Here is a 12637-nt window from a genome sequence, read left to right on the forward strand (position 1 = left end):
AGTAGTTCGCGGGATACAATTATTTGTCTCGTCTCAATTAACTACTGTGAGGGAAAACTGAGAGAGAGAAAGAGAGAGAGAGAGAGTAAAGATAAAAAGCTGACAGCTAACGAAAGCATTAAAGAGTATAGCAGATGTGAAAGTGGAAGGTTCTGTGGGTTTAAAGGCAACACTTTAATGAAGACTTTAATCGACCAGTTGAGGGCTGTATAGTTGTGTAAAAGCAATGACAAAAAATAAATCGCTGAGTTTTCATCTCCGGTAGAAATGTATTGCTCGTTCTACATTTATGCACGAAGTGTTCATTTCCAAACAGTTTGTCCGGTGTAAAGCGAGGTTGCAAAACAGACTGCCGCAAGACATTATAGCACGCTCATTGTTATTCCAGATAAAGGAAAGACTGGTTTTCAGCGAGACAACGTCGGAGGCTGCCTTATACAGTCAGCCTTATATAGTGTTGTACCCTGTGGTCCCTAGTTGCCATACGCTTTCGGTACGCGGCGTGTGTCATTTGAGAGCTAAGTTTGGACGCGTTTAGTACTAGTTGCGAGACAGGAAGCTAAGCACGGAGTGGAGGTTCTCGCGGTGTAAACGAAACCTGCAGCGCGCTTCTTGCTCCGATGAGTGCGCACTAAAAGCACGGTTCAGATAGACCGGCTGGTGCAGTGCACATTTACACGTCGTCCTCAAATGAGCCAGCCGCGCATGCGCTAACAGCGCTGCTTGCTAAATGAAGGAGAGCGGCGTCTCGTTGCTTTGTTTGGTGCGAAGCATTCAGAGCGCTGCCGCCGCCGCCGCCGCCGGTTGTGGTCCCAGAAATAGGCTTTCGAGCGGGGATTGCTTTCGTGGGAAAAGGTAGCGGCAGCGAGTTGGACTGCCGCGCGGCGGCATAGCAGCGGTAACGGAAAAGAGCCCAGTACGGAACTAAGCAGCGAGACGAACGGACGGTCCATAGCCTTGCTGCGGCTATATAGAATCCGTGAAATTTTCGCCGCGGGGCTCTTTCACATCCAGTTTACCTCACTCAAAATCTATGCAACGCCATGGAAGCGATAGAGCTGCCGTCAGCCTATACAGAAGTCACATTCGGAAAGCTGCTCTCACGTGAAGTACGAACACATCGTGATTGAACGAGGTGTTCCTATACCCCTGTAATATCAACGACGCAACTAAGAGGCCGACTAATCCCGTAACGTAGTTACGCAAATGGAAGAACTATCATTACGGGGACGGATTCGCATAGCTGTTAATTCGTTCACAATGACTAAGAACGAATGCCCACCAAATGCGACAGCCTACGATGTGATGGCGTCGACACGTAATGAAAAGCAGATCTTATACGAAAAACAAAGGGGGCTCTGCGATTTCGACCTCCGCGTCGTATATAGTCACGAGGCATTTAGCGCTTAGGTACAAATTGCCACTAGCAGGCTCCGTTGTCAGTATCCAATTGGTGTATATAGCGACGCAGTATTGGCACACGCCGACCATATGAGAACTGGGGCTTAATTCTCAAAGCTTTTCCTACGTAAGCGTCGTTTGCCCTTCGCCGATCGCCTACAGTATGATCATATGTCCAGCATCAACGGTTGGCTGGGACCTGCTCTTACGAACAGCTCTATGGCGTCAGAGCTTTCTGCTATGTTATTTATACAAGTTGTAGCGTAAAAAAAAAAAAAAAAAAAAAAAAAAAAAAAAAAAAAAAAAAACTTTTTAGCGCACGTCAATGCAGGTCCAAAGCCCGTAATCACAAACACATAAAAAGAAAGAAGAAAAGAAGCTCTTACGTTATAGAATTGTCCGTAAGAGCCGGCGTGAGCCAATCCTGATGCTGGCCATATTATCAGCGAAGACAATGGCAGTGGTTATGGCAATGATCACCTACGAACTAAAATTCTTGTTGATTCGGCCCCATGCAGATTCCCCGATTAGCTATAGCGCCAGTTGCAGCGTTCGTAGTGCTGCACGGTTCTCCGTGAGGCACGCATGGTGTGCGGCGCGACCCGCTATTTCGAGACAGCGCATCCCGCTCGGAGGGAGAAGAAGCAGTGCGTAGCCTGGGCCGGGTTGAACGCGGTGTTCGGGCGCGATGCGTCGTGTGTGTGTGTATAGATCAGCAGCGCGGATACATAACCAAATGGAAACTTACGGGTGTTTTGGGGCGCCATGCAGCAACAGTCCCCGCCTGTCCTCTTTTGCTCTTGCTATATATGCACATTATTTTAGCCACTCGCGGCAACATGGGTGGTGGGTAGGAACGGAACTGGGAATAACGCCGTCGGAAACGCGCATGTTTGGGGTCAAAGCCCGGGCTGTTTTGCCGCTGAATGCGTTCGAGCTGCTTTCGCTGGCCATCTTGGGCGAAACAGCGCGCGCTTTACTCGTGGAGTGAACCGAGGCGTTTCGAAAGCTCAGCTGCATAGCAGAATTATTTTGTGCCTCCCTTTACGTTGTAAGCTTTACGACTTTGTTAGCGGCGTTATTATTGGGTTTAGCCCTAATGATACACTTAGTAACGCATCAAGATAAGGAAAAAGCCCGATGGCAAAGTGCATGCCATATATGGCTATAGCGATCACGTTTTTATGCATGGAAATAAACCGATGCGTCCATACAGTTAAATGTTGTTATAGTATTCAGGGCCGTTATTGACAGAAGTGATTATGTAAAAAAAAAAAAAAAGAAGAGAGGGGGGGTCAGGTATTTTTCGTGCCTAGCAACGAATGAATTGTTCTGCAACGAATGAAAGACGAAATGATGTCGGGGTACCACGATCAAAGAGGTGTTCATTCTCGTCGGCGGAGTATTTGTCCATGTCTTTTTTGTGTACAGACGTTGACGCGTAGCAGCTCTCCGGTCTTGCTTTTTGTTTACTTTATACCCAACTCGTACACATGTTACTTCTTACTTCTTCAAGGCCACAAACTCATTCGTGTGAGTAACTCTGTGTTGACATGGTGCACGTCGACAGTCTATATAGCGTCCTCGACCCCTTTCCAACGCGTTATATAGCTTCGCATAATCTTTTTGTTCCGTTCGTAATGGTGCCGCGCGCACCGATGTCCTCTTTTATTTTACCCACTGCATGCATGCGTGTACACATCCGTTCGATACTTCCTTCCTAACGTCCTCGTGCGCGTTTTCCTCTCGGTGCGTAGGTGATGTGACGCGGACGCAACCGCAACAACAACCATGCGGCCCATCATCATTCCGGTGACCACGGGCCCTCCGTCGCCGCCGTCCACGCCAGCCATGCCCTCGCCGCAAGGTCAGTACGCATATATGTACAAACAGACCCGCGGCGCTATGCCTCTGCATGATTCATAGAGCGGACAGCGCGCGCCTCGCGCGACTTCAGCCTTGAAGCGGGCTTCGATTGGATAAAACACTCGACAGCGCGCTCAAATACAAACTAACGAACGCACACACACCACGCGCGCGCACTCCGAAAGAAAGGACGAGGCTCGCGCGCCTCCCGGATGTGTGCAAAGCGACGCTCCCAAGTTACGTGGGCACAGAGAACGGCTCGCTGTCGCGCGCTTTCATTAAAATGCACGTCGCGGGCGCACGTACAGAGGCCGCCTATATATCGGCGCAGCTTTGGCTTGTTTCTTGCTTTCTTTCCTCTTCGCTCTTGCTCGCCCGCTCAGCCGTATGTCGTCAGTGAGGCCGTGGATTAGCCGCGACCTCGATTTGGCCAGACGAGGAGGGTGTCGGCACAACGTGCATGCAATATACGCGTGGCGTTCGTGTGCGCCTGTCGGTGTGAAAACAGTATGTGGGGAGAACGGGCGCACGTTACGAAGTCGTGCTATTCTAATGATACACTGTTGCGAGTTGCTGCTTGTAGCTTTTTTTTTTTTAACTGAAACACTTTGGTGTGCTTATAATGTCAACTAACTGTCCCGGAGCTAGATCCGGAGAAGTTCGCATCGTTCGCCAAACTAAGTTACTACAGCTTTGGCGCGTGTACATGCAGTGTATACATGCAGTGTGTGTATTGCCGCCGTCGTCGAGAGCTCGGGATCGTCACGAGCCCCGACGGCTGGTGGGATGCGAAAGGAGAGCGCGCCGTAAGTGTTTGCGCCCGCCGACTGCACCCAGGCGTATCCCCGTGCCGTCATAAATATGCGAGTATCAGCTGCACGCCTGTCAAGGACGGATTGCGTACGCCTGTGGAGTTAAAGAGTCCATCAAAATGCGCTTCACGCCTTGTAAACGCCGAGAAGTGTCGCACTGAGCTCCATTAGCGCTTAAGCCGGATGATTAACGACCGCCTCTTACGGTTCGCTGCTCATCTGTTTACGCGGCATACTGCACCCTGCTCGATAAAATAAAAGAAGGCTGAAAGATTGATGGAGTTGGCGCAGGTATGTACAGTGTAGTGTGTATACCTAAATGCTCAGAAAACAGTACGAACGCGAGCCAGGCCAGTGACTCTCTCGCTTGCCTTGCAGTTCTTGTGCGCGTTTAGATATCATATGATCTGCACCCATGGCATTGCCACAACTACATCTGCAAATATGGCAGCGCACGATGCTAGCGCACGAGAGTTATCTGAAGAAAGGTAGGCAAGGGCGTACCGTCGCCGCTGTGTAAAACGCTAGGATTTAATTTTAGTCCTTTTTTCTGCTGCAAGCAATATCTATTTTAAAAGCCATCGCCTCTGTACTATCGCGCAACCTCCCCTTTTCCAACCTCAACGAGTGGCGAAATTCCAAATGGGTTTTCATATACATGTGGCGCCGCGTCGATCTTCGAAACCGCGGAGATGCAGTTATGTTATGTGTTCTTGTATTTTTTAACGCGCATTAGTGATGGCATTATCTCTCGAAGGAACGGCAGTTCCGTCGGATTCGCACGCTACGGCAATTCTCATCGTCGTTGCCCCCCCCCCCCCCCTCCGCCCCCCTCAAAGTTCGCGAACAGGTTTTCTTTTCCCGCTTCCGGAACTCGCTCAACGACGACGTTCGAAGTGCAGTTAACTAGGCGCTCAGATAGGAAAAAGTAATCAAGGAACACGACTACTAAAGCACTCCCCGCACTTTCCGCACGCCTGCCGTCGCGCACTTCCGGTTCCAGAGGGTACGCATCGAGGCCAACACGCGAATGGAGAGACGTGGTCTCTGCAGCTTCGCTTTCGCCTCTCCTTTTACGGCCGGCCCTTGTGGGCTCCCGCAGCGCCTGGTGGTCTGGCAACAATAGCCGTCGCGCTGCTTTCCGCCACCGACACCATACGGCCGCGTTCAGCCCTTTGACGCACCTCGACACCTCTGACCGGCATTGTTTCACCGCCCCTCACGTAGGGCGCGCGAGTCGACTAACTACTTTCCCCTTCCCCTCTTCTTTTTTACTGAAAGTGCCGGCGTCCCCGATTTTTTTCCCGCGTGGTTCGGTTATGTTAAAACAGACGACATCCGGTGACAGTTTGTTGCGTGCCTCACGATATCGAATGCTGCGAGGTGGGCATGGGCTGCAGTCACGAATGCGACCGGGACGATGACAACACGATGAGCACGTCTATCAATCTGGTTTGCTTTTGTCTTACTGTTTTTGTAGCCGTTTATGATTCCATCGCATACGCATACCGCGGATGGTCTCCGGTCACAGAGTCGCTTCGCTGTGCTTCTTTGTATGTATGTATGTATGTATGTATGTATGTATGTATGTATGTATGTATGTATGTATGTATGTATGTATGTATGTATGTATGTATGTATGTATGTATGTATGTATGTATGCAGGCATGTATGTATGTATGTATGTATGTATGTATGTATGTATGTATGTATGTATGTATGTATGTATGTAAATGCATGCTTCAGATTTGTCTACGCTTTGAATTTACAGTATTTCATGGTATTCGACCTCTAAGACAAAAGTACGACGTAACAAGCGTACAAAGCAGGTAATGACCGCTGATGCGGATCATGAGACTGAAATAATCAGAAGAATAAGAATGGGCTGGAGTGCGTTTGGCAGGCGTTCTCAGATCATGAACAGCAAGTTGCCATTATCCCTCAAAAAAAAAAAGTGTATAACAGCTGTGTCTTACCAGTACTCGCATACGGGGCAGAAACCTGGAGGCTTACGAAAAGGGTTCTACTTAAATTGAGGACGACGCAACGAGCTATGGAAAGAAGAATGATGGGTGTAACGTTAAGGGATAAGAAAAGAGCGGATTGGGTGAGGGAACAAACGCTAGGTAATGCCACCTTAGTTGAAATCAAGAAAAAGAAATGGGCATGGGCAGGACATGTAATCAGGAGGGAAGATAACCGATGGTCATTAAGGGTATACGGACTGGATTCTAAGGGAAGGGAAACGTAGCAGGGGGCGGCAGAAAGTTAGGTGGGCGGATGAGATTAAGAAGTTTGCAGGGACAACATGGCCACAATTAGTACATGACCGGGGTAGTTGTAGAAGTATGGGAGAGGCCTTTGCCCTGCAGTGGGCGTAACCAGGCTGATGATGAAGAAAGCGTGCAAAGGCACACCTTTCAAAAAAGTTGCTGACTTTCAACGGTCAACAAGAAATCGTCGTAGATCATTCAACACAAAATGTTATAAGCGTGTTAAGATGCTGCCTCGACTGTAGTCACAACTGGGCAGGTAGGGACTGTGTACACCGTCGTTACCTTTAGTTTTTTAAAGCAAAGCTTTCTTTGCCTCTTCCTTCGACTTTCCCACTGCTGCTGCTGCTTCTGCTGTCTGGCACACCCGTCGGGGGGTGGTTCAGAGCGTGCGTATATAAAAAAAAATTATGGGGTTTTACGTGCCAAAACCACTTTGTGCCGTAATGGAGGACCCGCAAATTTCGACCACCTGGGGTTCTTAACGTGCACCTAAATCTAAGTACACGGGTGTTTTCGCATTTCGCCCCCATCGAAATGTGGCCGCCGTGCCCGGGATTCGATCCCGCGACCTCGTGCTCAGCAGCCCAACACCATAGCCACTGAGCAACCACGGCGGGTAGAGCGCGCGTGTACAGAACAGGAGCGAATCAGAGAGGAATGAGTAAAGGCAAGGCGCAAAAGACCAGGGCTGAAGAAGGCGCCGGTCCTGTCGTTTGTGTCCTTCTTCAGTCCTTCTCTATTGCGCCTTGCCTTTACTCATTCAAGCATGAACCAACTAGCCCAAGCAAGAGTTTTACCAGAGAAGAAATGCGACGCGAGAAACTCGTTTGGACTCCACCGCCTCGAATGTGCACTCTGGAGCTCCCTTGGCGTCGTCACATTTGCCTCTTGACAGCTGTAATTATCCGTGAACCCTCTCAAAACCATTCCAGAAACTGCAGCGCTTCCCTTTGTACTAACGTGCGAGTACAGAGAGGACGTAGATAGAACTGTAGAGAGGAGGGAGAAGAGGCAGTTGTGTTAGACAAGGGGGTGGGGGGAAGGTTACGTGAGAAGGCAAAGAAACCCTACTACTATGCGACAACGGTTGCGTGGAAACTGGATGATCTTGAGTTCAAGGTACGGTACAGTACATTCCTGCTATTTATGAAAAATAAACACCATGCAGATATGTCAAGCGGAAAATTACGCAAGGCGCGCAGAAGCAGAGCAGCATTACTTAAAGCGCACCGCAGAGTCCACCGACACTACGGAAGCGGTCGACCGTGAAATCAACACTTCTGTGCCCGCCGCGGTAGCTTATTTGCGGCGATGGCATTTCCAGGTTGCGGGTTTGATCCTGACCGCAGCAGCCACATTTCGACAGGGGCGAAATAGAAAACGCACGTGCACTTAGATTTAGGGACGCGGTAAGGAACATCATGGTGTCAAAATTAATCCGGAGTCCGCCACTACGGCATGCCTGATAATCCGATTGTGGTTTTGGCACGTACAGCCCCATAATCCAATTCAAGTTTAGCACTTCTGCCAGGATGCGATGTGCCATGTGAGGCAATGAGAATCCTCGACTCTCTCAGAGGTTATGAAATATGGCCCACAACAACGCCTCAAGCAAACACCTGTCCCTGTGTGTTCTCTGTACTACGCAGACAATCACCAGTGGTGCACGCAAGGTAACGTTTAACATCAACTTACCACTCTCGCGTTGGACTAAACGTTGAAGAAATTAAACATTTGCCGTCAACATCACCGCTAATTATCGTCAATCAAAATAACCAGCACAGAAAGCTTCGCTTACATCGATTCCCACAGTGCGTGGTATCTGCATAATGTCTTCCTTTCCCGTAATGCTTCTAGTCATTCAGATTCGCGTGAAAAATCGCTGTTGTGTTCGCAGAAATGAAATTCCGGTGTGATCTTCTCACCCCGTGCGTTCGTCACGTGCGTCTCAAAAGCGTCGAGCGAGCGAGCTTTGTCTTGAGGCGGCAACAATTTCGCCAGACGTCTTCTTGTCAGCCGCCTTGAAGTCACCGCGCCCCGGATGTGACACGCAACTCGACACGCCTCGATGACCGGCTCGTCAACAAGAGCGCGTGCGCGAGACGTCGACGTCTATGACGCAACGGCCAAATCGAGATAAGCGTGTCGGACATGTGACTTATGCCGAAGCAGCCCTCAAGAAGGCGTATCACCAGTCGTGCTCGGCGTGAGGGTGCTTCACTTCGCACTTTTGTAGAGCCTTCTTTCTCTCTCCTTCTGGCTTTGTCGGCGCTTATATTTGCTTACTTATGGTGTCGCCAGCTGGGCCCACGCTTCCCACACCTAGCACCCCGCGCATCTGCATAACAGCGCGCAACCTTTCCTGTCTTCGCGCAGTAGGCAGAGCAGCAAAGACATAAAAAACAAAAAGAAGGCTATAAAGAAATATAGGAACGAAGGGGGAGGAAGAGTGCGTTCCAGATTCGCTTTATCTCTTTGTAGGGTGTCAAATGTACGCGTACCAGAAGCGGAGAACGCGTTTGCTTCGCTTGACTTGTGCTGAATAGAAAACGTTTCTTTCCGGCGGCTACAAAAGAGTTACCTAACAAGCCGTTTTCTTTCTTTTTGCTGCACGGTGGAAAAGCAAACGCGCGGAAACCTTAATAAGGAATATTGAGGAAAGTTATAAAGGCTGCTCGCGTTCAGGTTTACCAGTGAGCAAAAAGAAAGCGTTTTTTTTTCGTTTTTTTTTTTTAGTAGGGGTGGTTCCAATATAACTTTTCGTTTTGATAACTGGATGGAGCAGTGGTTACGAGTATCACCGCGCGGAGACGCTAATGTGTAGGGCAGGCCATTGTTGATGATGCTGTCGCCTTTTACAAACAATTTTTTTTTTATTTAGAAGATAGTACACTTAGGGTTCATTCCCATTCTGCAGTGTAATACTTACGCATGCACTTTTCGGCACGGCATTCTGGTTTGGCCGGTATGCCGAACTGCCTGGTCTTGCGGTATGTTCGCTCGCTACATGTTCGAGGTCGGTGGGTAGGAGTCCCGGGTCTAAAAATACTCATAAGCGCATGTATACGCTCGCTATACGTATTTCTATTAACATCTTGCGACATTTACTCTTTAGAATAACAACACGCTGAGGACTGTACGCAAGTATGTCTAGTGCTTCGTGCAGCAAAGGCTAGATAGAGTCTTTCGCTATTATGCTGCATGCTAAAGATCATTTTGCACCACATTAGGTACAGATCAGCGGTTTGGATAAGTAATAATCTTATGCTACAATACCTTTCTGCTAAAATACTCGCGCAAATGAGGGTTGGCCCGGAAAACTTGTCTGTCCAGCGAATTCCATATGGTATGCTCATTTGTAATATATACTATATAACTCAGAGAATTGAGAAGTGTTTTCTGTCGTTCTGGCTGGTGGTGTTTTTACAAGGCTTGGGAACTTAATCAGTACTTTCTGTGTATTGAAGTTCGTCGACTTTCTGCTCAGATTATAAACAAGTTCCGCTGTATTAGTGTTTAAACTCGCCAACTCCAATCACTTTGTACAGCTCTTTAATATGGCCAGCTGGCGAGCGCGAATTATATCAAGCGCTACGCTCACAATGACGTCCCACGCGTGTGTTTGACCCTGACTTGTACGTAAATAATTACATGTAATTAATTACTTGTAATCAATCATGCAGGTAATGTTGTAATTTAACGATTTCTTTGTTTATTTGGTGACGCTCTCTGTAATTCAATTCCTTTCTTCAGTAATCAGTTACATGTAACTGGTTACATTTGTGACGGAACACGCTATAACAGGCGACGCAGCTGTGAGTACTTAAATTTGGCAGGAATTAGTGCACAGAAGGATGAAAACATGGGCATGGATTACCTCCTTCCCACAGTCGGCGTCCTGCAGCTACGCCTCGCTGACCTGAACATGACAGAACTGCAGATTTCCACACCTCTATTCAAAGTCCAACCGCTGAGTTTTTTCTCTTATAGTAAATTTCTGTCTGTCTGTCTGTGTCTGTCTGTCTCTCCCTCTCTCTCTCTCTCTCTCTCTCTCTCTCTTTGAAGCTCTTTAATTAGAAGCTTTTATGGGGGAGGGGGGGGGGGGTAAAAGCTGCTCAATTCCTCTTCGCTAAGTGCAGTCTATACGGATGTTTCTCTGTTAGTTTTATTTTACATTACCATAATTTTTCAAAATTGCCGGTGACACATGGCACGAACCTGCTTGCATCAGGTCCATCATATGGTGGCCGTCAAATTCAAATCGCCCTTCTATAGAGCGATGACCACTTTAGACGTTGATGACAGGGAATCGCCTATGGGCGAATTTTTAGTTTTTCACTTGCCCTGTCGAGAGCGCTCTCCCAAATCTAGTGACTGAAGCCATTATCTTCATCATCATCAGCCTGGTTACGCCCACTGCAGGGCAAAGGCCTCTCCCATACTTCTCCAACTACCCCGGTCATGTACTAATTGTGGCCATGTTGTCCCTGCAAACTTCTTAATCTCATCCGCCCACCTAACTTTCTGCCGCCCTCTGCTACGCTTCCCTTCCCTTGGAATCCATTCTGTAACTCTTAATGACCATCGGTTATCTTCCCTCCTCATTACGTGTCCTGCCCATGGCCATTTCTTTTTCTTGTGCTAAAAGATGGACGATTCCATCTGAAGACCGCAGAAGACCAGCGAATCTAGAGCTGATAAAGTTTTTCACTCACTCACACTCTTGATTTCAACTAAGATATCATTAACTCGCGTTTGTTCCCTCACCCAGTCTGCTCTTTTCTTATCCCTTAACGTTACACCTATCATTCTTCTTTCCATAGCTCGTTGCGCCGTCCTCAATTTAAGTAGAACCCTTTTCGTAAGCCTCCAGGTTTCTGCCCCGTACGTGAGTACTGGTAAGACACAGCTGTTATACACTTTTCTTTTTGAGGGATAATGGCAATTTGCTGTTCATGATCTGAGAATTCCTGCCAAACGCACCACAGCCCATTCTTATTCTTCTGATTATTTCAGTCTCATGATCCGGATCCGCAGTCACTACCTGTCCTAAGTAGATGTATTCCCTTACCACTTCCAGTGCCTTACTACCTATCGTAAACTGCTGTTCTCTTCCGAGACTGTTAAACATTACTTTAGATTTCTGCAGATTAATTTTTAGACCCACCCTTCGGCTTTGCCTCTCCAGGTCAGTGAGCATGCATTGCAGTTGGTCCCCTGAGTTACTAAGCAAGGCAATATCATCAGCGAATCGCAAGTTACTAAGGTATTCTCCATTAACTCTTATCCCCAATTCTCCCCAATCCAGGTCTCTGAATACCTCCTGTAAACACGCTGTGAATAGCATTGGAGAGATCGTATCTTCCTGCCTGACGCCTTTCTTTATTGGGATTTTGTTGCTTTCTTTATGGAGGACTACGGTGGCTGTGGAGCCGCTATAGATCTCTTTCAGTATATTTACATACGGCTCGTCTACACCGTGATTCCGGAATGCCTCCATGACTGCTGAGGTTTCGACTGTATCAAACGCTTTCTCGTAATCAATGAAGGCTATATATAAAGATTGGTTATATTCCGCACATTTTTCTATCACCTGATTGATAGTGTGAATATGGTCTATTGTTGAGTAGCCTTTACGGAATCCTGCCTGGTCCTTTGGTTGACGGAAGTCTAAGGTGTTCCTGATTCTATTTGCAATTACCTTAGTAACTACTTTGTAGGCAACGGACAGTAAGCTGATCGGTCTATAATTTTTCAAGTCTTTGGAGTCCCCTTTCTTATGGATTAGGATTACGTTAGCGTTTTTCCAAAATTTCGGTACGCTCGAAGTCATGAGGCATTGCGTATACAGGGTGGCCGGTTTCTCTAGAACAATCTGCCCACCATCCTTCAACAAATCTGCTGTTACCTGATCCTCCCCAGCTGCCTTCCCCCTTTGCATAGCTCCCAATGCTTTCTTTACTTCTTTCGGCGTTACCTGTGGGATTTCGAATTCCTCTAGACTACTCTTTCTTCCATTATCATCATGGGTGCCACTGGTACTGTATAAATCTTTATAGAACTCCTCAGCCACTTGAACAATCTCATCCATATTAGTAATGATATTGCCGGCTTTGCCTCTTAACGCATACATCTGATTCTTGCCAATTCCTAGTTTCTTCTTCACTGCTTTTAGGCTTCCTCCGTTTCTAAGAGCATGTTCAATTCTATCCATATTATACTTCCTTATGTCCGCTGTCTAACGCTTGTTGGTTAACTTCGAAAGTTCTGCCAGTTCTATTC

The 12637-nt window shown here is 47.8% G+C and overlaps 1 protein-coding gene across 2 annotated transcripts in view; it reads left to right on the plus strand.

Moving 5' to 3' along the window:
* Positions 1–12637, plus strand: part of LOC126542258 (uncharacterized) — a 147450-nt gene that overhangs the window by 64372 nt on the left and 70441 nt on the right. For both annotated transcript variants that reach the window (XM_050189245.2, XM_050189246.3), the window contains exon 2: positions 3159–3268. In XM_050189245.2, coding sequence (XP_050045202.2) covers positions 3193–3268 — 76 coding nt within the window. In that variant the 5' untranslated portion in view covers positions 3159–3192. The remainder of the gene's footprint in view (positions 1–3158; positions 3269–12637) is intronic.

The sequence above is a fragment of the Dermacentor andersoni genome, chromosome 2 (genome assembly GCF_023375885.2).
Source record: "Dermacentor andersoni chromosome 2, qqDerAnde1_hic_scaffold, whole genome shotgun sequence".
Taxonomy (NCBI): domain Eukaryota; kingdom Metazoa; phylum Arthropoda; class Arachnida; order Ixodida; family Ixodidae; genus Dermacentor; species Dermacentor andersoni.